General features: G+C 40.6%; 1 protein-coding gene across 5 annotated transcripts in view; it reads left to right on the forward strand.

Moving 5' to 3' along the window:
- Window positions 1-947: 947 nt before the first annotated feature.
- The window catches only part of LOC134535779 (myosin-2 heavy chain, non muscle-like), a 43286-nt gene continuing 19904 nt past the window's right edge, over window positions 948-24329 (forward strand). For 2 of the 5 annotated variants that reach the window (XM_063375035.1, XM_063375036.1), the window contains exons 1-2: window positions 952-1355; window positions 12078-12280. In XM_063375035.1, the coding sequence (XP_063231105.1) occupies window positions 1271-1355; window positions 12078-12280 (288 nt within the window). In that variant the 5' untranslated portion in view covers window positions 952-1270. Of the gene's footprint in view, window positions 1356-12077; window positions 12281-24329 lie in introns of all 5 variants that reach the window. The other 3 variants (XM_063375037.1, XM_063375039.1, XM_063375038.1) reach the window with 3 other exon arrangements.

The raw sequence follows: 24329 nt of genomic DNA on the forward strand, positions 1-24329 counted from the left end.
CTTTAGGGTCCAGGCTGACTCCCGCGGACAGAAATTATGTAATTCGTCGAGCACACGCCTGCCGACTGCAATATTAAAGACTTTGCCCTTTAATATTACCTTCGTGGGCCCGCGACTCACACAGGTGAGTCCGGGCACGAAGCTAGTTCCAGTACATCATGGAAGTGGCCACCCTAACTCTTCGACGACCCACAAACCAATGTAGGGATCTTGTTTGCAAGTGCCGCAACGTAACATGTAATTAATTATTCAGTGCGAGTGTGTGTAGTGCCAGTATAGTTTGTCAAGTGTAATTGTGTAACATGTACCCATCCACACTATGTGAGATGCGGAATTAAAAACCAGCACCTAAATACCGTTTTCTTTATTTCGTAAACGCCTCCTGAACAGTTAGGAAACAGTCTTCTATACTGTTTAGGGCCAGTGTGTATTAGAAGCAGGGACTCCCTCCCACCATCAACAGCCGTCGATCCTAGTGGAACATGCAGGGATAAAAACCCACGACCACCTCGGTTAATCCTCGAATTAACCTGGCGCCCACCGGAGATTTCCTTTAGAGCTACTGAAAACCACTAGGACCGCCCTAGGTCACGATCACGAGACCGCAGGTGACGGTAATATATATATATATATATATATATATATATATATATATATATATATAGTTATAACAAATTAGTGCAATGAGGATCTTTAAATAAATTTTTCGGTTATCTACCTAAAAAAGTGCATTTTTTATTTTTAAAAATAAAAATTTAAGTCAATTCTATTTTATTTTTACAATTGCAGTTAGTTTAATTTAATTTTTTTGGATAATTTTTTAATTTTAAACAAATTTTTTTAAGTACAATTGTTGGGCAATTGTGGTGTCTGCTAAATTACTGTTATTAAGTTAACCGAACGTAAACCTTTGTTTATATTTAAGCATTTGTTATACACCTGAAATGAGAGTAAATATTTGGTTAAATACAATTCGTTACTAAACGACACTTAAGTGTTGGTTGTTAGACCTTGTTTACAACATTTAAACGATAGTTGTGAAATTGGCGCTTAACTTATAATGATCGAATGGTGTGGCAAGGTTATTTGAAGTATAAAAATTTGATAAATGTGTGTAACAAACACGACGTCTTTCGGTTATAATTTGTATTGAACTTTTGTGGTTTGGCTACACTGTGTATACGTCCTGAAAGTTATAATCTTTACTTTTATATGGTGATAATATTTAATGTGGTTTGTTGAACAAGCATATTAGACGTTTTTTCAAAAAATGTGCCAAATTCTAGACAATTTTCTCAGAAACCTTCAAGACGTAGAAATTCAAGCGGATTCACTGCGAGTGCATTTATTGCAAGGTATAGTCTGTGCGAAATACGATATTAAAGGCCATGTTATAATTTATGGTAACTGTTGCTCTTGTGAGTTTGCCGGCGCCTTGCAGCTTTTTGAAAGTTAATTAAGTGCATATTTTAGAACCTTTTATTTGTGTACAGCTAAAGAAAGATATTGGACAAGTCATGCACTTAAATACGACACGTATTAAAATTTAATAAATTTAAAAATCCATTTGAACAAATACTTATTTTAGGCTACCAATTGAGGAAGTCACCTCTAGTTCTACTACAAACGTATCAGAAAGAAATATCCACATAGGTATTTTTAGGATTTATGAATTAACTACACAACAGACGCAACACAACCAAAACAAGAAAATCACTGTCTTTAAAAAGCATGAAAGTTACAAGATGTCACTAACACTACAACTTGAAAATGTAGAACATTGGAAATAAATTTCTTCCCCGTGCCTGTTTTGATGATTCATGTTTGTCATGAAAGCATATGAATTCATTAATAATTTTATTAAAGAGAGTATTTTTTTTACAATGTACAAAAGTTAAATAAGTAAAAAGGTGATGTACCTATACCTAATAAAGCAATATTGTGGCATATGCAAATATCTGCATCTTTAAAATTTTCAGAACACTTCACTTTAAGATAGAAGTTATGTATCACTTTTCCAAATTTATCCCTTGAACCTAACATGATCTTGTTAATTTTTATCCTGTGGTAATGATGCTTGCTGTTTTAATTTAGCTCGTCAAAAGATCCTGCACATAACAAAAAGTTGAGTTATAACAACAAACAAAAAGGAAAATATATTTTGTATTCAACTTATGATCATTATTTTTTTGTAGTAGGTACCTACCACAAGTTTTTTGTCGGGTCAGGATCTTTCGACGTACTAAATTAAAACGGCAAGCATCATGCTCCACAGAATCATTCCATCAGGATCAAGATATTAACTTGGATACGTGATGTGGAACTTTTAGAAACATCAAATATGGACTGTGGAAATCCCTGCCAAAATGCAAGAAGTTTAAAAAGTACCTAGTCTGATGCTTTGGTTGCATTTTTGTTTCTTGTATAGTTTATATTATTTTGATCATGCATTCCTTGCATAATTTATAAAAAGGCCCTAAAAGAAGAAAAAAATATGGCTAGAAAAATCAACTGAACACAAATCAGAATTATATTTTTTGTTATTGATAAAAAAAATTATAAACAGAATATAAATAAATGTGTTAGTAAATTGTAAGTTTCGAGACTTTTCTGTAAAAAAAACTATAAAATTTCAAATGTGTTTTTGAACACCTCAGAAGTTCCTATATTTACCCTGAAAACAGCATTTTAAAATTCCTACTGGTTTCTGAGAAGTTACCATTTATAGGTTATACTAGGCAGCCTGTGCAGTGCCTCTGCTGCCGCCATTGTGTTTTAGTGTAGCCAGTGGTGTTTAAAGTTTGTATGTTACTGCCGGGACCAAGATTGTTTTCTACCCTAGTTATGCCTAATTAGGGTCAAAAACTAATTACTCAAACTCACAGCCCCATGATTTACTAAAAATTCAAAAAATATATACTTCAATCCACTAAACTCACAAATCAAAAACGTCCAAGAAACACTATTCGGATAGCTGATTCACAACCTCAGACGAAACAGTAGCCTTTCAGACTACAGGAAATACAATGGAACGAATCTACAAATCCATCATAGTAAAAAACAATAAAAAATTCTAATAAAAACACAAACCTTAAAATTTATAAATTAAATTGCCTTAACAGTTACAAACATGTAGTAACCTTGGGATTACAATGTACAAACTGCGCACCAGTCTTTGTTTGGCCGTGTATCACCAGCCTCCATCCCGGAACTGTATGTCCGGATGTGCGTTGCCAACCTGGCAGCGCACAATATACCACACTCCTCTCCTACCCATAGTAGCGAACAAACAAACAACGACACATGGACAAAGAGTACTACTAGAAATGTATGTTCACACACATCACAGGTTCATCATTTTTTTGGGGACCCTGTTCCTTTTGGGGTATCGTTGTTGACTACTGGCATCACCACTCACGAATACACTGTCTTCCCCTAGCACAAACCCCTTAAACCCGCTTTCCGCATCACTACACCTACTCCTTTCTTCATTTTGGACACTGCCAGCTGCACTTTCCATCACGTTTTCCTGTGGCTCCTTTTCTGTCAGTGCTGCCCTGCCGCCTGTAGGCTCCGAAGTTGAGGACGTTTGGTGGCAGGGTGGCAGCTGTGTTTCTCTACCACTGACCCGCATGTTGTTGCTGCTGACCGTGTTTGCCTCCATCTGCGACAACGGCGGAAGGGGGCGAAGCTGATCTAGGTGGCGGCGATGGGTGACTCCGCTGGCCCCTTGCACACTGTACGTGAGTGGACCCAACTTGCCAACGACCACCCCCTTCTCCCAACTCTGTTTCCCACGTGCATAAACGGTAAACCCAACACTGTCATTCACCTCAAAAGCTCTGTTCCTGAGGGCGGAACGTGAGACCACCGAACCCATTTGGCGAGTTGCAACAGTGGTGGCTACAGACGGGGCTAGTAACGACAAACGGTTACGAACAACCCTACCGAACATTAAACTGCTAGGTGACTCCCCCGTGACTGTATGGGGGGTTATTCTGTAGCTGAACAAGAAGCGGGGTAAGGCTGTGTTGAGCGGAACATTAGAGTGAACCAATGACTTGAGTTTGTTTTTAAAGGTTCTGACCATGTTTTCCGCCAGACCGTTTGAGGAAGGGTGATACGGAGGTGAAAATGTGTGCCTTATGGCATTGTGTTTACAAAAACGATTGAACTCTTCCGACGAGAACTGGACACCATTATCTGAAACTAGCTGTTCTGGCTACCCGTATACAGCGAACCACCAACGCAACTGTGTTATCACTGCATGCGACGTAATACTGGGAAGAACACTGATTTCTGGCCATTTTGAATGGCTATCCACAAGGACTAGGAAATGCTTTCCCATGAATGGACCGGCGATATCCACATGAATTCTTTGCCAAGGTCGGTCGGGCCACGCCCACGGCAGCAGGATTGACTTGTCTGGCAAGGACTTGTTCTGGAAGCATGGGGTACAAGAAGAAACTACCCTCTCCAAATCCTTGTCTATCCGATGCCACCATACATACGAACGTGCCAAGGCTTTCATTTTGCATATACCAAAGTGACTGGTGTGCAACTCCTGCAACACTCGATCCTGCAAGGCTTGGGGAATGACGACCCGGTGCCCCCACAAAACGCAGCCCCCTTCTAGTGCAAGTTCGTTTCTTTTGTCATAGAACGGTTTGAGCGTGTCGGACAGTTGCGTGGCCCAACCATCTCTAAGACACCTAATGACTTTACCTAACACTCCATCCCTTTCAGATTCTCGCCTGATTTCCTGAGGCGTCACTGGCAAAAACTCTGACACTCCAACATCCAAATATGAAAATTGGGTTGAAGAAGGCTCAACATTTGGAAGTGGTAACCTAGAGAGGCCATCAGCATTCGAATTGGCGTCACCTTTGGCGTACTGAACTGTGTAGTCGAAACCCTGAAGAAGCACTGCCCAACGCTGCAGCCTATTGGCAGCGAGCTGCGGAATACCACAATGGCTACCTAGAATGTGTGTTAATGGTTGATGATCGGTAATCAGGGTAAAGCTTCGGCCGTACAAGTACTGAAAGAACTTTTTAACTCCAAATATAATTGCTAAGGCTTCTCTATCTAGCTGAGAATACCCTCTCTCTGCAGACGACAAGGTGCGAGAAGCAAATGCAACTGGCTTCTCTTCCCCGCTGGGTAGGATGTGGCTTAGGACTGCTCCCACACCATATGGGGACGCATCGCATGCCAAACGAACTGGCAAATCCGGGTTGTAGTGTATGACAACATGTGAGGAGACTATCAGCTGTTTTAACTCTTTGAAGGCAGAATCACAGCTTTGTGCCCAAACCCACTTATGACCCTTTTTCAAAAGCTCATGTAAAGGTGCCAACACCGTGGCTAGGTTAGGCAGAAAACGGGCATAGTAATTAACCAGACCTAGCCACGCCCTCAACTGGCTGACACTACGAGGTGGCGGTGCATCTACTACTGCTTTGACTTTGTCATTACTCGTATGCAACCCCTCCTTATCTACCCTATGCCCCAGAAAAGAGACTGATGAACGGAAAAATGCACATTTCGCTTTATTTACCTTGAAACCAGAGTCCTGCAGACGTTGTAACAGTCCATGAAGATTTCGCCAGTGAATTTCCTTGGTAGCGCCTGTTACCAAAATGTCATCTTGAAAACACACAACACCTTCTAACCCCTGTAGGACTTGCTCCATTGTGCGTTGAAAAATAGCGGGGCAAGACACTATTCGAAAAGGGAGTCTGCTAAACCGAAACAATCCCCTATGCGTGTTGATAGTGCACAGCTCCTGCGACTTCTCATCAACCTGCAACTGCTGGAATGCCTGGGAAAGATCAATTTGAGAAAACTCTATCCCCCCTTGCAGCTTGGAAAACAACTCATCAACTCGCGGTAAAGGATAATGTTCCACAATGAGGTTAGGGTTGACTGTGATCTTAAAATCAGCACAAATACGGACCGTACCATCACGTTTTGCAACGGGAACGATTGGAGTGGCCCACTCACTAAATGACACTGGATGAAGTACACCTAACCCCAGAAGCCTGTCTAGCTCTTTATCAACCTTACTCTTAAGCGCAAAGGCCAGGGGCCTAGCAGGTAAAAAGACTGGTGCTGTCCCTTCACGTACATGCAGTGACACCTTACTTCCAATGAACGTACCCAAACCGTCATCGAACAAGGTAGGGTACTGTTTGGTAATGACACTCAGCACTGACCTGTCCTCATCTGAAGTGGCCCTGATATGGTTGAGACTCGGTTTTGGCAGCTCTAAAGCATCGTACCAATCCCTGCCAAGAAGTGGAGGGCCTCCATTTGGAACTACAAACAAATCTAGCTTCTTGGGCTTGCTCGATTTCACTTGCACCAGTACTGTAATTGTCCCGCATGGGTGTATTACACCGTTCGTGTAAGACTTGAGACTAACCCGTGTCGGAGACAAGGGGTATTTTGAAAACTGCATCCTATACAGCCTTTCTGAAATAGCGGATATGGACGCGCCACTGTCGATTTCCATATCCAGGACCACGTCCCCCACCGACACCTCCATAACCCAAGGTCGTGACCTGGCTGCCAACCCACACAAATGGAACACAGACGCAAAATCCTCGTCCGACGTGTGTACACTTTGGCGATCAGGGTCTTCACGCACAACATAATTATGACGGGTCCGGTCCTTTGTATCAGTCGACATGAAGTTCGGACACATTCGTTTAAGATGTCCTATACGTTTACAATTATTACACTTGTACTTACGGAACTTGCAGTCACGCACATAATGAGTAACATTTCCACAGCACAAACACCCAGGCCCGCCCTGGTTTTTGACGCCATCTTCCCGCGAACGTGTTTTCACCACGTGTACATTTACTGGTAGCTCGGTCTGTTCCGCCGAGCCGTGTGAAATTTCAACTTTCGGCACATTTACATGAAGGGCTGCATTTCCCACAGCCGCTTCATGCTGAACTGCTATGCCTACTGCCTTTTCGAAGGTGAGGTCATCGGTTTCCAGGTAAAGCCGCTGGGTAATGTTTCTGTCCCTTAACCCTACCACAAACTGGTCACGCAAGGCGGCGTCTAAGAAGGTACCAAAATTGCAAGAGCGCGTTAATTTCCTTAAATTCACCACAAAATCTGAAACTGTGTCCTGTTCTTGTTGGACACACTTGTGGAAGTTGTGACGCTCGGCAATCACAGACGGCCGTGGAGAAAAATGGCTCGTCAACAAAGTGACTAGCTCGCTGTAGGTGCGCTCCGATGGCTTCTTGGGCTCACACAGATTGCGTAGCACTTCATACATTTGTTTCCCTACAGACGAAATAAGGATTGCACGTCGTTTAACTTGATCCTCTGGCTTGTCTCCCACGCCGTTTGCGATGAAAAGCTGTTCCAGCCTTTCGACATACGAGTCCCACGTGTCCTCGCCGGGCGTAAAACTTTCAACTTTAAACCCCGACATTCTTTCTGAACATTACACGAGATGTAATGCACGCAAAGAAACCAATCCCATCCTCGTCGCCAATGTAGTAACCTTGGGATTACAATGTACAAACTGCGCACCAGTCTTTGTTTGGCCGTGTATCACCAGCCTCCATCCCGGAACTGTATGTCCGGATGTGCGTTGCCAACCTGGCAGTGCACAATATACCACAAAACACACTACCACTTGTAATATTCACTATTTCCATTCTTAATAAAGTACACTCGCTATACTAGTCGTACTAAATCAGATACACTCATAATTAACATAGCGGTAATGATAACATTTTAATAATTCAAATTCACGTATAAACAATTTACAAATAATAAGAATGTCTCCTGTCTCAAAATTATCACAACAAAGGTAGGTAGAACAAAAAACAACATTCGTTTTGAACTCCATTACCAAATACACACTTCGTAGCACTTAGTTAATGTTTTTGTAATAATATAAATATGTTGATATTCAAATGCAAATAAAATACTTTTTTCTCAGAAACCAGTAGGGATTTTGAAACACACTTTTCAAGGTAATTAAAGGGATGTCTGTAGTGTTCAGATACATCATATGGATTTTTAATTATAAATAGGTAAAAACTAAATTGTGGTACCTACATGTTGGGCAAATGTATTCTTTAAAATAATTATTTTTGACCACTATAAATCTGGCTTGACTATCCCACAAAACACTGTTTTTAAATTCTTACTGGAACAAAAAATCTCTGTATCAGGGAGGGGACTGAAGTCTAGAGAAACTGGGGTAAAATATATTAAAGGCTTATTCACATTGAAGTTAACACAGAGCTCATTATGTTAACATATTATCAATATGTTTTAGTATCTACAGGTTGCAAAGCTGTGTGTTCACACTAATTTTTATGTGTAATTATCCCGACTAAGTTAATGCAAATTTGACTTGCACAGTTATCTCTTGGTCCCATCTATCGTGTAAGTTCAGGCTATTACTGCATTATAATGTAGCTATATTAACCAACTTTTCACCTGCACTTGCAAAGATCTAAACTTTTTGGGAAAATCTGGCTTTTCTTGAAAACTTAGCTTCCCTGGAAAAATGTAGTCTTATGGAAAAACTACACGACCAAACACAAAAAAACTTACTTACTTACTTTTGTGAATTTCTATGAATATTTTGTATGACTCACACACAGATAAACATTCCTCAGAAGATAATATCCAGTGCATCATGAATTTGGGGAAATATTAAAATAAATATAAATGTCACATTAATTCAAACTGAAATCTAATTTGTAAAATCATTTCAAAATGCACCATTATATTACCACAATTTAAAAAAAATAATACATTTCTGTACACACAGAAATTCTTTAAAACTATCCTTAAACTAAAGATGAATGAAAAATCAGAACTGAAAATTTGTACACTGAATCTACTAATCATCTAATCATGTTAACAAACTTTCAATTCACTATAAATTAATACTTCAACATTTTAAACAAATAAAATAAAAACAAACAAATAATACAGTGCATGAAACCAGTAGAACCAATTATTATATAATCTCAAATTATTGGTTGGTAACTATTTCATACCAATTGCAACTTTTTTTCCCCCTTCTTCCAAAGGGAAAAATAGCAATTACAAACAACTCATTTATGACTTCAAGAATTATGTTAATGAGCGACTGATGAAAACACCATCACGCCCAACGAGCGGAGGTGCTGGGCCGTGCCATTGCAAGGAGTGCAGAGAGAGCACAGTCGCGGCAGGTGGAAGAGGAACGGGGGAGATGGCGGTGGTCAGCACTGACCGAGAGGACGCTGGTGTTAGTGTCACTGCTTATGAACACACATAAGTACAAACACAAAATATTACAGTAAAATGTGTTTTCTCCAGCATGCTTGGGACAGCGGCCCTGCCAGATGAGTGATTTGGCCAGATTATTGATGTCAGTATAGTTTTATTAGGAATACCAAAGAAAAATTAATATACAGTATTCAACAGCATTTAAAAGAAGTTGTAATAAGCAATTTTAAAGATGAGCATTGGTTTTCTTCAAAAAAATCATTGAGTATAAGTAACCTGCTAATCAACAGGTAACACTTTACTGAAGTTAACATATAGGAGCCATTAGCTTTGAGCGAACTAACAATGCCTAGAGCACAGTGCTGCCATCTGGAGGCTAAGGTCAACAGATCAGTGCTAGTAGTAGCTTGGAGCCGGATGACAATGTGCAGATCCGTGGCCTGCTGGAGTAAAGACCTTTCACGATAATAGCAAAACCTGCATTGTAATATACTAGCAGAACCTGGCTGATGTTTTCCTACAATGGTTTATTTATTTACCTCTATATATCCTTAATGGTTGTTTTGTATGTAATCTGGGATCTATAAATTGTTTAAAACTCGCTCACTAAATATTAATCACAGTGACAATCACTATTTATTATTATTTAGGATTAAGTACAGTAAAAATCTCAATATACCAATTTTCATAGCTATAGTACCCAACATTGCCTGGAGTGATCACAGGATGATATATTGTCCGCGTGTTAAAGCAAACTCGATAGCTCTATATGACAGTTTTGTGGACATAGATAAATGACACACAATTACTGTTGTATGTCTTGTGACCTATGATTTTCTGTTTACCTTGGCGATCAGTTGAACGGTTTAGTTGATGCGAGTTACAAAAATATTGATAGCATAAAAACCTTCTCTATGAAAAAAAAATTGATATGCCAACTTTCATAGCAATTGGTCGAACGGCATCTAAGTTTATCAATGTCATACATAGACACCAACATCCTACTTCATTTTCATGTACATATATTGATTACATATCAAACATACTATTACTAAACATAAAAATCCTGAAGGTATTACACATAACTCAAAATATGGCTGTTGCGCTGTTGGTACAACCATCCACACACACACAGACACAGCAGTCAACGCACCGGACCAGAGACATGGCGTGGACGATGCCAGTACAAAACAACTTGCAATAGCTCAGTACCCCTCAGGATCATAGCAAACTGCAAAAAAAAAAATAACTTTGTTGTTATTTCACCTTCTTTCAAATAAGCTCCTCATCAGAAATAACCATGACAGCAAATTAAATAAACAAATATTTATTCTTATCTTGTAATATTTGTATCCATAACTGGTTTTGCAGCCGGTCAGCAATCTCCACATGATAATAAATAAAACAATTAAAGGAGAGATAAAAAAAAAGTACCAAACAATACACATTTATAGTTATTGCCATAATTTTTATTGATTATAACCGTAATTATCATTGACAGAAGAGAAAAAGAGGCTAAAACTCTTTTTATTTATTGTTTCAAGAACATTTTTCTTGTAAATGTCGAGGAAGCTTTTCGAGTATGTTAACTTGCTTTTGTAGTAAAAATGTTCTTTTTATTGCCAAAGGTAAGGCGTGATGAGGGGGCTGCAGATTATAAGATAAGCGGAGTAATGGAAACTTCAAATTAGCAAGCCTTTGCGGAGGGCCTGTGTGTACACCAATTTAAGGAGGTGGTGGAAATTGATTAAATACTGTTAATTTGTGTATCGTCTTGACAGCCAGTGGGGTGAGTTACGGTGACGACTCATCAGGACATGATGAAAAGTGTCACTCTGAGGAGTGGGATGGTAGATGGAGAGAAGAAGTTCCCAACCACTGACTGTTGCAAGCGTTATGCTGCCGACACACTGCGACCCACTCGTCCTGCTGCCCGTCTCCCAGCGGCACATGTCCTACACATGGTTGTATTTAGTGTGTGTGCTATTATGACCCGCCTCGACTTCGCACGGGTGCAATGCTGATACTAAATATACTACATAATTTCTTTATATACAACGTTCACAGCTTTTTTGTCATTAGACGCGCTATTTATAGGCACGCGCCGCCGGCCCCCCCGGGCCGCAACCGCTATGTCCCTGCATTTTAAATCTGTAATATCTTCGAAAATATTCATTTAAATTACATGCTGTACAGGGCCATATTGATCTATATTAAATGCGCAATGTATTTAAGGTACTTAATTGGATAAGGATTAATGCTTTATTGCTTAAAATCGCTTCGTAAATAAGCCATTATTTCTCGTAAAAAGTAAAGGATAAAAAATGGTTATTGTGGGTTATCCCTAACAGATAGACATATACCATCGCGGACATTTTTGTAGACCTTTTTAAGGTGTACAATACTGTAGTACGTACATTATTTTGATCTATCTCGTAGGGTTCAGCCAGCATTTGCAATGTAAGCGCAAAAAAATGTGTTTATTTACGACATCACATTAGAAACCTCTAAAATTATCAGTGTTTCTCTACTATATTATGCATGTATTATTCATATAAACCTTCCTCTTGAATCACTCTATCTATTAAAAAAAACTACATCAAAATCCGTTGCGTAGTTTTAAAGACCTAAGCATACATAGGGACAGACAGACACCGGGAAGCGACTTTGTTTTATACTATGTAGTGATTTTATAATGAAAGTGAAATAGTGAGTATTTGTGTTATTGTTGAAAGTGCAAAGTTCCAGTTTGAACACAACATGTTTGGCGAGCGATGCTTGTCAGCGAGGTGCGCGGGTGGTGCTGGTTGCAGTTGAGCGAGAGCTGGCACAGGTGGAGGGGGAGAGGAGCCGGTGCGAGGAGGAGGGGGCAGCTCTGGCCGGTTCCCGGGAGCTCCGGCTGGCCGAGGCGAGCCACAAGGAGGTGCAGTTGGAACTGCTTCAGCACAAGGAAGCAGCCTTGAATAGGCTCCTGGCTCGCGAGCGAGAACATCTCCGCACCGAGAACAGCCAAGCGGTGGGTATCAAGGCAATTCCTCGTCAATTAAAGTGTAGTTGAGTCGGCGGCCTTCCTGTCTTTGAACATCAGATTGTTCTGTGGTTGCGTATTGAATTACCATTGCATGTCTGAAGAGAAAGTTTCTGCATGTAAATACAAAGCATTGAGTGTGGTTGAGATAGCAACATTGTCGATGCTGAACCCACAGTTGTGTAACAGTGATTTGTGTAGTTTAATGTGACGGCTGTATCATTGCAACATAGTCTGGTTGTTTTTCAGTACTACGACAACATTTTGGCTAATTTTAAGGAAGTAACAAGTCAGTTAAAATATCTGGTTGGTTTTCATGAAAATGGTAAACCCTAGAGTGTTTACTTAGAGACTTTTATTTTGTCACTTGTAGGATGCAGATTTACTACTGTTCATAAATTTATCAAATATTCAGACAGGGTACATGTTCTCAGATAAGGTAGCAACAATGGAGGTTACTTCATTGGAGCTTAATGGCATGTGAACCTCCCTCCAATCCTCTTATGGATAATAACTAGTGAAGTAATGTAGTGAAGCGTAAACGGTATGCCCATAATTAAAGCCAATCAAGCAGTTCTTGGAGAAGGGAGGCAGGAAAGTAGCTCAGATCCAGAAACTAATCATTCTCTCGAACCCCTCCCCTCAGATTTAACAGTACCAAAACTATAAAATAAAATTATGTGTGAGTTTCTCGGAGTGAGCTATGCCACTGCCATTTTGGACTGGATCGCACTTGCAATGGAGTACAGTGGGCAGTGATTGGTGCGCGGCATAAAGCGAGTTGGCGTGGGGATGTTATTGCAATTCACTAGCACAGGAGTAAACTTCAGTTTTGGCACAGATTGATTGAAGCAGTATCTGGTGGGTCTGCAGTAATTAATTATAAAATCCCAGTGCAAATAACATGAATGTATCAACATTCAAACTAGTATAATCTTATGTGATATCATGTCCCTTTATACTTAACACAAAATAATAGAGCAGCACATTATTTACATTACACCCTCAGATCTACTGTTTTCTTGAACAAAAACACATGTTGAATTGTTGTTTGCAATGTTTATCACCACTCTTTTTGCCAATTTCAATATTAATATTTGTTAAAGTGTGATCTTGTTTTTTAATTAATAGTCTCAATTTATATAATGTAGAAGTGCCTTTGTAGATTTGTTTTAGTTCTGATAATTACTAAGCCAATAAAATTTTTCCCCCCACATTTTTCTGATAAGGTGTTACCTATTAAGTTCCAGGTACTAAAATCTTGATAATAATAAAATAGGTTTCGTCTTTAATTTTTTTTTGTACGCTTTGTTGGAGTAAACAATACATAGTTTTGCAAAAAAAAATAACACACACACACACACACACAGCGATATATATATATACACATATACATATATATAATGTGTTTCTAAAAATTCCAAAACAATGTATGTACAAGATTAACCTCTCTTCTAAGCCTTAAAAATTGATTGTTGGCCTATGCAATTCAAAACATACTCATAATATAAATTCTTCAAATACTAAAAAATTGCAGCAACATCAACAACTATGCTTAACAGAACAATAATCATAAAGTGCAAATACATAAGTGACAATGTCACATAACTTGTTATGACAAATAACTGGAGCAAGTTTAAGGAATGGAGGAGTGAATCATTCATGTAATAAATTATTACTCCAATGTTCATGCTCAGAAAAAACATTTTATACCAAGTCAGCTGATACATAAGGAATAAGCAAATTATCACAACATTAATTAAACCCTTTCATTGAATGTTAGACACTAAAAAAAGTCTTTTTGTGGCAGCACAGGGTGAGTCCATGTCAATTCACCAAATGGCTCCAGTTTGACCCTCTTTGATTTTGTTTAACATTCACGGAATGCTTTTAGATGTTAAAGGAAGCTGTGAAAAATTATATTGGCCTAACTGAAATGGTTATGGCACCAGAGCCTGTTGCATGTTGGCCATCACTGTCTGATCAAACATTAGCGTGCCCGCTGCTGAGTGCGAGCTGGTAGGATAGGTTTCAACACCGTGTATGGGGAATCAAGCCTAGCTCCCACACGGGCCACGTCGCGACCCAGGGATGGAGCCGTAAGTCGGATCCATGTGCCCAAGTACGCGACCAATCTGCTGCCTAATGAACTACCAAAATTTCCCCAGATAACATTACAGTAAGATGAAAGGCTGTAAACTCTTGGACACCATAAATTATCTTAATTGGAATGTGCCGCCAACTAGTATTTTTGGCACAAATTTAAATTTAATTTTTTTTTTTTTAAATTAAATAATGTCATAGTTATTCTTTTGCTGCAAGAACTTAAACTTGTTCCTCCTCCCGTACACTCCCATTCAACCTTTGTCAGACCAGTCTCCCCAATTTGTCCCAGCCCTAGATCCGATTTTTTCCGAGTATTTTGCGAGTCAGACTGGTATCCGTTTATTCCCGCCTTGGCGCACTAACGTCTCCTGTACGGTACAATCTATGACGAGAATTGCTATGTCCTGCAAGCTCTCAGGGCAGGCTGCTTCTAAGACCTCGCCTGACGTGAGCCATTTTCACCAACATTCAGTCACGCCTCCGGGTTCAGTAGAGCCCCTTTCCCACTGTCATCAGCAGTCTCCACACACCCCACCTCTCCAAGTTTTCCTGGGAACACTGGCCCAGAGCGTTGACCGGCCACTAACCCCGGCCAGGGTCGGCCTGACCCCAAGGCCACGACACTAGTCCCAAAAGTACATGCTTATGCCACCTGGTGGTAGTTTTGTGAATCACTTCCCCTGGGTGTTTGAACGCCCGCTAAACGCCTGCCCTCTGGCATCTCCCGCAGTAACCAGTACCCCGTAGTTCCTTCCCAGGCCACCAGAGCGCTGGCTCAGTCAGCTCCATAAGCCCCATGCTGCTAGCAGTCGCCTAGTGAGAGTCTACCTCTACTCCGTTCAGCCACACCTCAGTAGGTCGCGCTGACATCGGCCGGTACCACCAACTTCGAGATATCGAAGTCTGCGTTTCTCGACAAGCACCTCGATAATCTTCGGAACCTTTCGGTTCGAAAGCTGAAGCCTCCCCCCTTTCTTTCTTTAATGTCGCCTTTTAATTACGAGTCTCTGCCGCCCCAACTTTACCGCGCGCCGCGATTTTGGACTGGCTACTTCCCATCTACGTCATCAGGACGCCTCACCGTTTTTCTTTTAAGATGTGATCGACTAGACAAGGGATGATTCCCACAACAGTAGTGATTAGCCTTTATTCAGTCCATGTAGCTCTACCTCGTAGGAGTAGTCATGTTATAGTCATCATAAATAATTAATTTTTTTAAATAATGAAACGTCCGCGATGGGTCCGTGTGCTTAACACCCGGGCAGATCCTGGAAGACATCACCCTGTTTGGTGAGTTTTTTTCTACCTTTACTCCCCGACCATCATCGTGACTAGAAGGCATTTTCTGCCTATTTCACCAACTGTCTGTGAATCAGTCCTGAACATATGTGTTTCGGATCTGTACACAGACAGGGTACAAGTACCGGACCAGGGTACAAGTACCGGACCAGGGTACAAGTACCGGACCAGGGTACAAGTACCGGACCAGGATACAAGAACCGGACACATTCCAAGGACCAGATCAGTCTCCACGGGCCGGATAACTAAGGCTCTCTGACGTCCCATCAGCTGTTCCACTTCGTCCAGCAACCTTCAAACCACCAGCCCTTCAGTTTTTAAAAACCTTTTCGGACTAGCATCCAACCACGTCATTGCTCAGATCAGACAGCCAGAAGTTTACTGCGTCTCAGTTTATGGTTACAAATTTTATTTTAAATTATGTTAAAGATCTATTTAATTGTCTAATAAGGGCTGGCCCAATCTTTTAATAATGTGATTTTAAATCCATGTTGTATATGTTTTTTTGTTAATCAACTGATATAATATAATGTGAAAATAATCAAACGTAAAATAAAAACAGAGGTACTAATGTCTGGACGAAAATCATTATTTTTCCTTCTGAAACCCAAAGATCCACTAGTTACCCCCAGTCATCAGGAGAGACTGAGGAGTGTAACAGGAAACACTTCAACCTACAGCAGCAGCACTGATAAATTATCTCGATTGGAACTAAATATTTTATAATATCCATATGTGATATTTAATAATGTTAATCAATTTAATCATTGTTTGCAAAGATCCCTTTTTACCACACTTTTATTTGCTTGACTGGTATGTATGAATGGACTACCTATGTAATAAAAACTTTCCATTAAATTTTTACCCACTTTTCGAAATCTGAATGTACCGTAACTTGGGGTTACTTAGTTGCTTAGCTCCATTTTTCTTATATATTAATTTATGTTGTCTTTTAAAATGGTATTTCATGGAATAGTTAAATTTTTTATATTTTTTATTGTCTAAAGTGGGTTTCACTGAAGATGCTGGTGTTGATAGTTTAAGAAACAATACATACATTATCACATTAAATTTTTTTGAAGTGTTGTTACCTTAAGATGAGGATCTTTGCACCAGCCCTGAAAACCAACACTTATAAATGTATTATTAGCTATGAAGCATTATATGACCTTTAATAAATATCAAATCCTGTCTTTACCAAAATATAATAACTTTCCGAACAGCAACATTTTGAAATATGCTGATTAACATCACAATACAAATCTTTTTAAAATGTTAGTATTGGTACACTTTCTTTGGTGATGTCTTGAATAGAAGAAATGCATCCCAAAATTGATCTAGTCCAGGGACAGAGAAGAAACCATGATGATTTGTCACCTGTGGAGATTGGATACTTCCAATTAAGTCATCAAAATGATATGTCATTTCATCTTTATTGTGGGCCATCTCCATGACTTCAGTGATTTTTTTATGGAACTTATACTCACTCCTCCTTCAGTTATCTTTGTGATCACATCAGGATAATATTCGTCGTCATATTTGAATACAACATACTGTTCCACCTTCTTGATAACTTCCTGATTTACTTTATTTACATCTATCCGGAGTCTATACAATCCAATCCATCAGTCGCCGCCGTGTGTCCAGCCGCCGATGTGCGTCCAGTTTCCGCCATGTGTTCAAAGCCGATGGATGTGTGGGAATGCGCTCCATGTTTTTCAGTGTTTACTTGGTGTTATTTTACTTTAATTCAGTGAACACTTCAGTATTAATACTTAATTTTTAAATAATTCTAACTTTTCGGGGTTTCCTTCAACCCTAAATGATGATTCTACATCTAATAGATCTCATCAGATCATGTTTAGGTCTCCGACAAAAAAAAAAACTCCCTCTAAACTGATGGGATTGTATGAACAACTTACGTGTGAAGTGTTCAGTGTCGAACCAGCAAACTCGGATCCTGTAAGTATGGATAAGTTAGTTAAGCTCGTGAAATCTCTAACCATAAAGGTAGACGAACTGAAACCTGAGAACATTGTCCTAAAAACATTACTCATAGATTATAGAGAAGAAACTGCTGGTATCAAGCATGAATTAACCCAAATCAAGGAACAGCAGTCAAGCAATGATCACGAAACAACCAATAGCCATGTGTTAAAAAAATTATCAAACTACAAGGCAGCAGACCGTGTGGTCTCACCAAGCGACATGGGTAACCGCTGCTAGCCGTGTGACCTACTTACAAGTCAGCCAGAATCGCGCTGCGTCATGAACTCAGAGGACAAAGACCGAGCTGTTGACAGCAAAGCCTTTACTTTGGTGGAACACAGGCGCAAGTCCAAACCAAAAGAAACCAGTGTATTTCGTTTTGTTTAATGAAATAAAAAGATTTTCTTTCCTTTTCAATTCGAGTTTTATTGACCGAAAGACGAACCAACCGAATCCAATCACTTTCAATATATTGCTCACTCATTCAACACGTATATCCGCCTGTCGAGCATTGCTCGCAGCTCGGGCGATGAGAATTAACGAAAAACAAACGTAGCTTAAGTCCTTCAGTAAAATCTTACTGTAAGTACAATAAATCAGTGCGACCTCAAACGTGGTCGTACCCAACGAAAACACACGAGCCGCTGAACGCGCTCTCGCCTGGCAGCGATCGACAGGCGACTGGTGAACTCATGACACCGTCTCCTCCACGCAGGGAGGAGAAGTCACATGCCCTCACCGACCAATCACACGCACGCTTCGTTCACACTACACATCATAAGCCAATAGGAAAACAGAACACACATTGAAAACAGTCTTCTACACATAGAACCAGGGACTTTACATTCTCTCTCTCTCCCATATCGTGAGACAGCAGTTATCACTTAGTTCCCACGACCAGTGGGGAATCCCAGCTTTTGTCTCTCTCTTACTGGGGAATCACTGTTTCTTTCTCACTTGCACTTACAGGTCTCTTATGCCTCTCTCTTTTTACACAATACCCTAGACAAAGTCCCTTGTTCTAGAATCATTATGTAACATCTGCAATCTAATAAAAATGTAATATATAATTATAATACAATATTCAAATTTAAATAAATAATAGGAAAAACTCATTACACATAATATTAAGTAAATCTAAATAGCAAAACAAAGTTAAAAGGATGACAGAAGAAACATGATTATTAAATAATTATAAATTCAGAATAAAAATATACTGGCAACCTAACCCATTCTTAGTAACTCTTTTATTAGTAGAAAAGGCTTATATACTGCAATGCTACAAGTGAAACCAAACATACAAACGATAAGAAGAAAACCCCTATGAAAGTAGGAATATATAACATCAACACACTCAAAATGTTATCCAAACCTACACCCATAGGTGTGCGCAGGACTTCAGTAGTGGTGGTGCCAGATTACACAACAGCCCTATCATTCATGGACCCTAAGCCTAAAGCGGGGGTCCGGGGGTCCTCCCCCGGAAAAATTTGGATTTGAAAGCGCAAAATGGTGCTATTGAAGGTGTTTCCGAACAAAAACATTAAAGATGTAAAAATGTTAACATTTTTTATGACAAATTATGGCTTTGAACGTTATAATCGCCAGGAAAACTACTAAAATATTTACAGTTTTAAGCTTTCTTGAGCAATAAAGTAAATTGCACAAATTGTTTGCACGGAATTCATGCTGGTGGCTTTGAAAAACAGTACTTACATGTTTTCTGAAGATGCCAAATAAATGCTAGAAAAAACATTCTCAAATGTTATGTTTTAAAATCAACAAATCAAGGGAGTTTTTGTAACATACCTCAAATATGTAAAATATTAAAATAATAAAAATACACAATTAAGAATGGGCAAAAGTTTTAACTTTTGGAATACAACAAAAATGTTTTGTCGGCGACTGCATATAAGTCATCGAGTAAGCCTATCCTTTTAACTAACTAAACTCTCTCTCTTTTTTTAAAAAAAACCCTGGCGAACGGCGGCTATTATTCCGTGCGCCTGCCGAGTGTAGTGAACAGTGGACACCGAGCGCGCATTCTATGTAATTTGAGGAGAACTAGGAAAGTATTTCAGAAGTTTCGTAGCCGCGGCCCGTGTGTATAACACAAGTAATTGCACCTGGCTTGTTTCCGTGTGTATAGTTGGTTCGATTGATAATTGATATACTGATAGTGTTATGAGCACATATCTGTAACTCGACACGATTGGAAAACATATTTTTTTGGAATTAATACGGTTTTTTGTAAGTATGTATTATTTCTGCTTGTAAAAAACAAAATAAAGTTAACCCTAATGGCGGTGCTAAGGCACCTGTGGCACCTACCGTGCGCACGCCTATGCCTACACCTAGAGAACAAAAGCTCTCTTTGTAACAAAATTTGACCCAACTGTCTAAGAGCAAGAAATTGTTAATTATATTTCCAGTGAACTAAACTTAGAACAAATCAAAGTAACTAAATTGAAAACAAAATATAATTCATATGCTTCATTCCATGTGTAGGTTTTAGAAGAAGACTTCAGTCGTATTAATAACATTGTATTCTGGCCAAGCGGCTATCTGATAAGCCTGTTTTATGGGAAATGGCACCCAGAACAAATTTTAAATAATGTCTCCTCAACTGAGGACATCACCATCTTCACCTATAATAACACCTTTACCACAACTGCTAATTCCAAGTCTACTTCTGCTTCTATCTCTTCCTTGGAGCCTGGAGGAGCTTCTCATTAATTTTCAGTGCAGATAATTAACAAACTGTGTGTTCTTTACTATCAGAATGTAAGAGGTTTAAGAAGCAAAGCTATTGAATTTTTTGATAATCTTTCTCGAAGTGATAATGATTTGATGTCTTACGGAAATGTGGTTCACGAATAATAGTATCAACTCACATTATTTTAATGATAATTACCTCGTACACAGAACTGATAGAGACCCTGTTCAAACTTGGATGGAAAGAGGTGGTGGCGTTCTGGCAGCAGTAAACAAGCATACATTTAAAAACATAACAATTACACATGAATATGACCACTTGAAAATTGAAGCAGTCTGTACAAAATTAAAAACCTAAGATAAATTCTTAATCATCGGGAATATTTATATTCTCCCCAAAACATCTCCTTTAATGTTTACTAGGTATTTTGAAGTCCTTGAAGACAAATTGGTTAATTCACAAGATAATATATTACTAAATGTTGATTTCAATGTTCCAGGTGTTGACTGGACTTAATTGCATACTCTAGATATACTGCAGTCAAGTATTAAGTCGATAGCCCGTGCGTTAATCAACTTTACATCAGTAAGAGGTTTAAACCAGCTTAATTATAACCAAACTACTCACCAACTTTGGACCATTTTTTTACTAACATTGCCTTATGTTTGGTTAATAAAGCTCTCGAGCCACTAGTTAAATAAGACAACTATCATCCTGCATTAGAAATCAGGTTTCAATTTGTAGTAGTGTCAAATAATGAAAATACATCGTCCTCATTTTTAAACTATAAGAGAAATCAGGTTTTAATTTGTAGTAGTGTCAAATAATGATAATACATCGTCCTCATTTTTAAACTATAAGAATGGTGGTTATCTCGGACTGTTCAATTCTCTTAGAGATGAGGACTGGTCAATTATTGATTACTCTAGAAACATTGACACTAGAGTGGATTATTTAATAGCTGCAATGAATAATCTTGTTGAAGTATATAAATGTACCTTCTAATACGAAAAAAAAAACTACTAAATTTCCACTTTGGTATTCAAAACAACTAATTAAGCCTTTAAAAATGAAATTTCACTATCACAAACCATACAAACGCAATTTGAATTCTCACTACTATTCTTTATTTTTGAAATATCATAAAGAATCTAAATCACTCTTACGTAGTGATAAAAACAATTGGCTTTCAAATATCAACAACAAAATCAGGGAATATTTAAAAAAAAATTTGGAATTATGAGAAAGGGCTATGGTCAACATTTCTCAATTAAAGCCAATGACTTAGTTACAAACAACTATTTACAAATCACAAATAATTCCCCTAGTATTTTTCTAGCATCTATGTAACAACTAATAATAAAAAAACAGTTAGCCGCCGAGAGTGGGGGCAAAACTGTTAGCCATCGAGAGAGGGGGCAATATTATTAACTGCCGAGAGAGGGGGGAAATGATTAGCCACCAAGAGAGGGGGTAAATGATTAGCCGCCGAGAGAGGGGGGAAATGATTAGCCACCAAGAGAGGGGGGAAATGGTTAGCCGCCGAGAAAGGGGGGAAATGGTTAGCCACCGAGAGAGGGGACAATACTGTTAACCGCCGAAAGAGGGGGGAAATGGTTAGCCGCCGAGAGAGGGGACAATACTTTTAACCGCCGAAAGAGGGGGGAAATGGTTAGCCGCCGAGAAAGGGGGGAATGGTTAGCCGCCGAGAAAGGGGGGAATGATTAGCCGCCGAGAGAGAGGGTAAATGGTTAGTCGCCGAGAGAGAGGGTAAATGGTTAGCCGCCGAGAGAGGGGACAATACTGTTAACCGCCGAAAGAGGGGGGAAATGGTTAGCCGCCGAGAGAAGGGACAATACTGTTAACCGCCGAAAGAGGGGGGAAATGGTTAGCCGCCGAGAGAAGGGACAATACTGTTAACCGCCGAAAGAGGGGGTAAATAGTTAGCCGCCGAGAGAGGGAGGAAATGGTTAGCCGCAGAGAGAGGGGACAATACTGTTAACCGCCGAGAGAGGGGGGAAATGATTAGCCACCAAGAGAGGGGGTAAATGATTAGCCGCCGAGAGAGGGAGGAAATGGTTAGCCGCAGAGAGAGGGGACAATACTGTTAACCGCCGAGAGAGGGGGTAAATGATTAGCCACCAAGAGAGGGGGTAAATGACTAGCCGCCGAGAGAGGGAGGAAATGGTTAGCCGCAGAGAGAGAGGACAATACTGTTAACCGCCGAGAGAGGGGGGAAATGGTTAGCCGCAGAGAGAGGGGACAATACTGTTAACCGCCGAGAGAGGGGGGAAATGGTTAGCCACCAAGAGAGGGGGTAAATGATTAGCCGCCGAGAGAGGGAGGAAATGGTTAGCCGCAGAGAGAGGGGACAATACTGTTAACCGCCGAGAGAGGGGGGAAATGATTAGCCACCAAGAGAGGGGGTAAATGATTAGCCGCCGAGAGAGGGAGGAAATGGTTAGCCGCAGAGAGAGGGGACAATACTGTTAACCGCCGAGAGAGGGGGTAAATGATTAGCCACCAAGAGAGGGGGTAAATGATTAGCCGCCGAGAGAGGGAGGAAATGGTTAGCCGCAGAGAGAGGGGACAATACTGTTAACCGCCGAGAGAAAGAAGGAAATGGTTAGCCGCAGAGAGAGGGGACAATACTGTTAACCGCCGAGAGAGGGGGGAAATGGTTAGCCACCAAGAGAGGGGGTAAATGATTAGCCGCCGAGAGAGGGAGGAAATGGTTAGCCGCAGAGAGAGGGGACAATACTGTTAACCGCCGAGAGAGGGGGTAAATGATTATCCGCCGAGAGAGGGAGGAAATGGTTAGCCGCAGAGAGAGGGGACAATACTGTTAACCGCCGAGAGAGGGGGTAAATGATTAGCCACCAAGAGAGGGGGTAAATGATTAGCCGCCGAGAGAGGGAGGAAATGGTTAGCCGCAGAGAGAGGGGACAATACTGTTATCCGCCGAGAGAGGGGGGAAATGATTAGCCACCAAGAGAGGGGGTAAATGATTAGCCGCCGAGAGAGGGAGGAAATGGTTAGCCGCAGAGAGAGGGGACAATACTGTTAACCGCCGAGAGAGGGGGTAAATGATTAGCCACAAAGAGAGGGGGTAAATGATTAGCCGCCGAGAGAGGGAGGAAATGGTTAGCCGCAGAGAGAGGGGACAATACTGTTAACCGCCGAGAGAGGGAGGAAATGGTTAGCCGCAGAGAGAGGGGACAATACTGTTAACCGCCGAGAGAAAGAAGGAAATGGTTAGCCGCAGAGAGAGGGGACAATACTGTTAACCGCCGAGAGAGGGGGGAAATGGTTAGCCACCAAGAGAGGGGGTAAATGATTAGCCGCCGAGAGAGGGAGGAAATGGTTAGCCGCAGAGAGAGGGGACAATACTGTTAACCGCCAAGAGAGGGGGTAAATGATTAGCCGCCGAGAGAGGGAGGAAATGGTTAGCCGCAGAGAGAGGGGACAATACTGTTAACCGCCGAGAGAGGGGGTAAATGATTAGCCACCAAGAGAGGGGGTAAATGATTAGCCGCCGAGAGAGGGAGGAAATGGTTAGCCGCAGAGAGAGGGGACAATACTGTTAACCGCCGAGAGAGGGGGGAAATGATTAGCCACCAAGAGAGGGGGTAAATGATTAGCCGCCGAGAGAGGGAGGAAATGGTTAGCCGCAGAGAGAGGGGACAATACTGTTAACCGCCGAGAGAGGGGGTAAATGATTAGCCACCAAGAGAGGGGGTAAATGATTAGCCGCCGAGAGAGGGAGGAAATGGTTAGCCGCAGAGAGAGGGGACAATACTGTTAACCGCCGAGAGAGGGAGGAAATGGTTAGCCGCAGAGAGAGGGGACAATACTGTTAACCGCAGAGAGAGGGGGGAAATGGTTAGCCACCAAGAGAGGGGGTAAATGATTAGCCGCCGAGAGAGG

The sequence above is a fragment of the Bacillus rossius genome, chromosome 10 (genome assembly GCF_032445375.1).
Source record: "Bacillus rossius redtenbacheri isolate Brsri chromosome 10, Brsri_v3, whole genome shotgun sequence".
Classification (NCBI taxonomy): Eukaryota; Metazoa; Arthropoda; class Insecta; order Phasmatodea; family Bacillidae; genus Bacillus; species Bacillus rossius.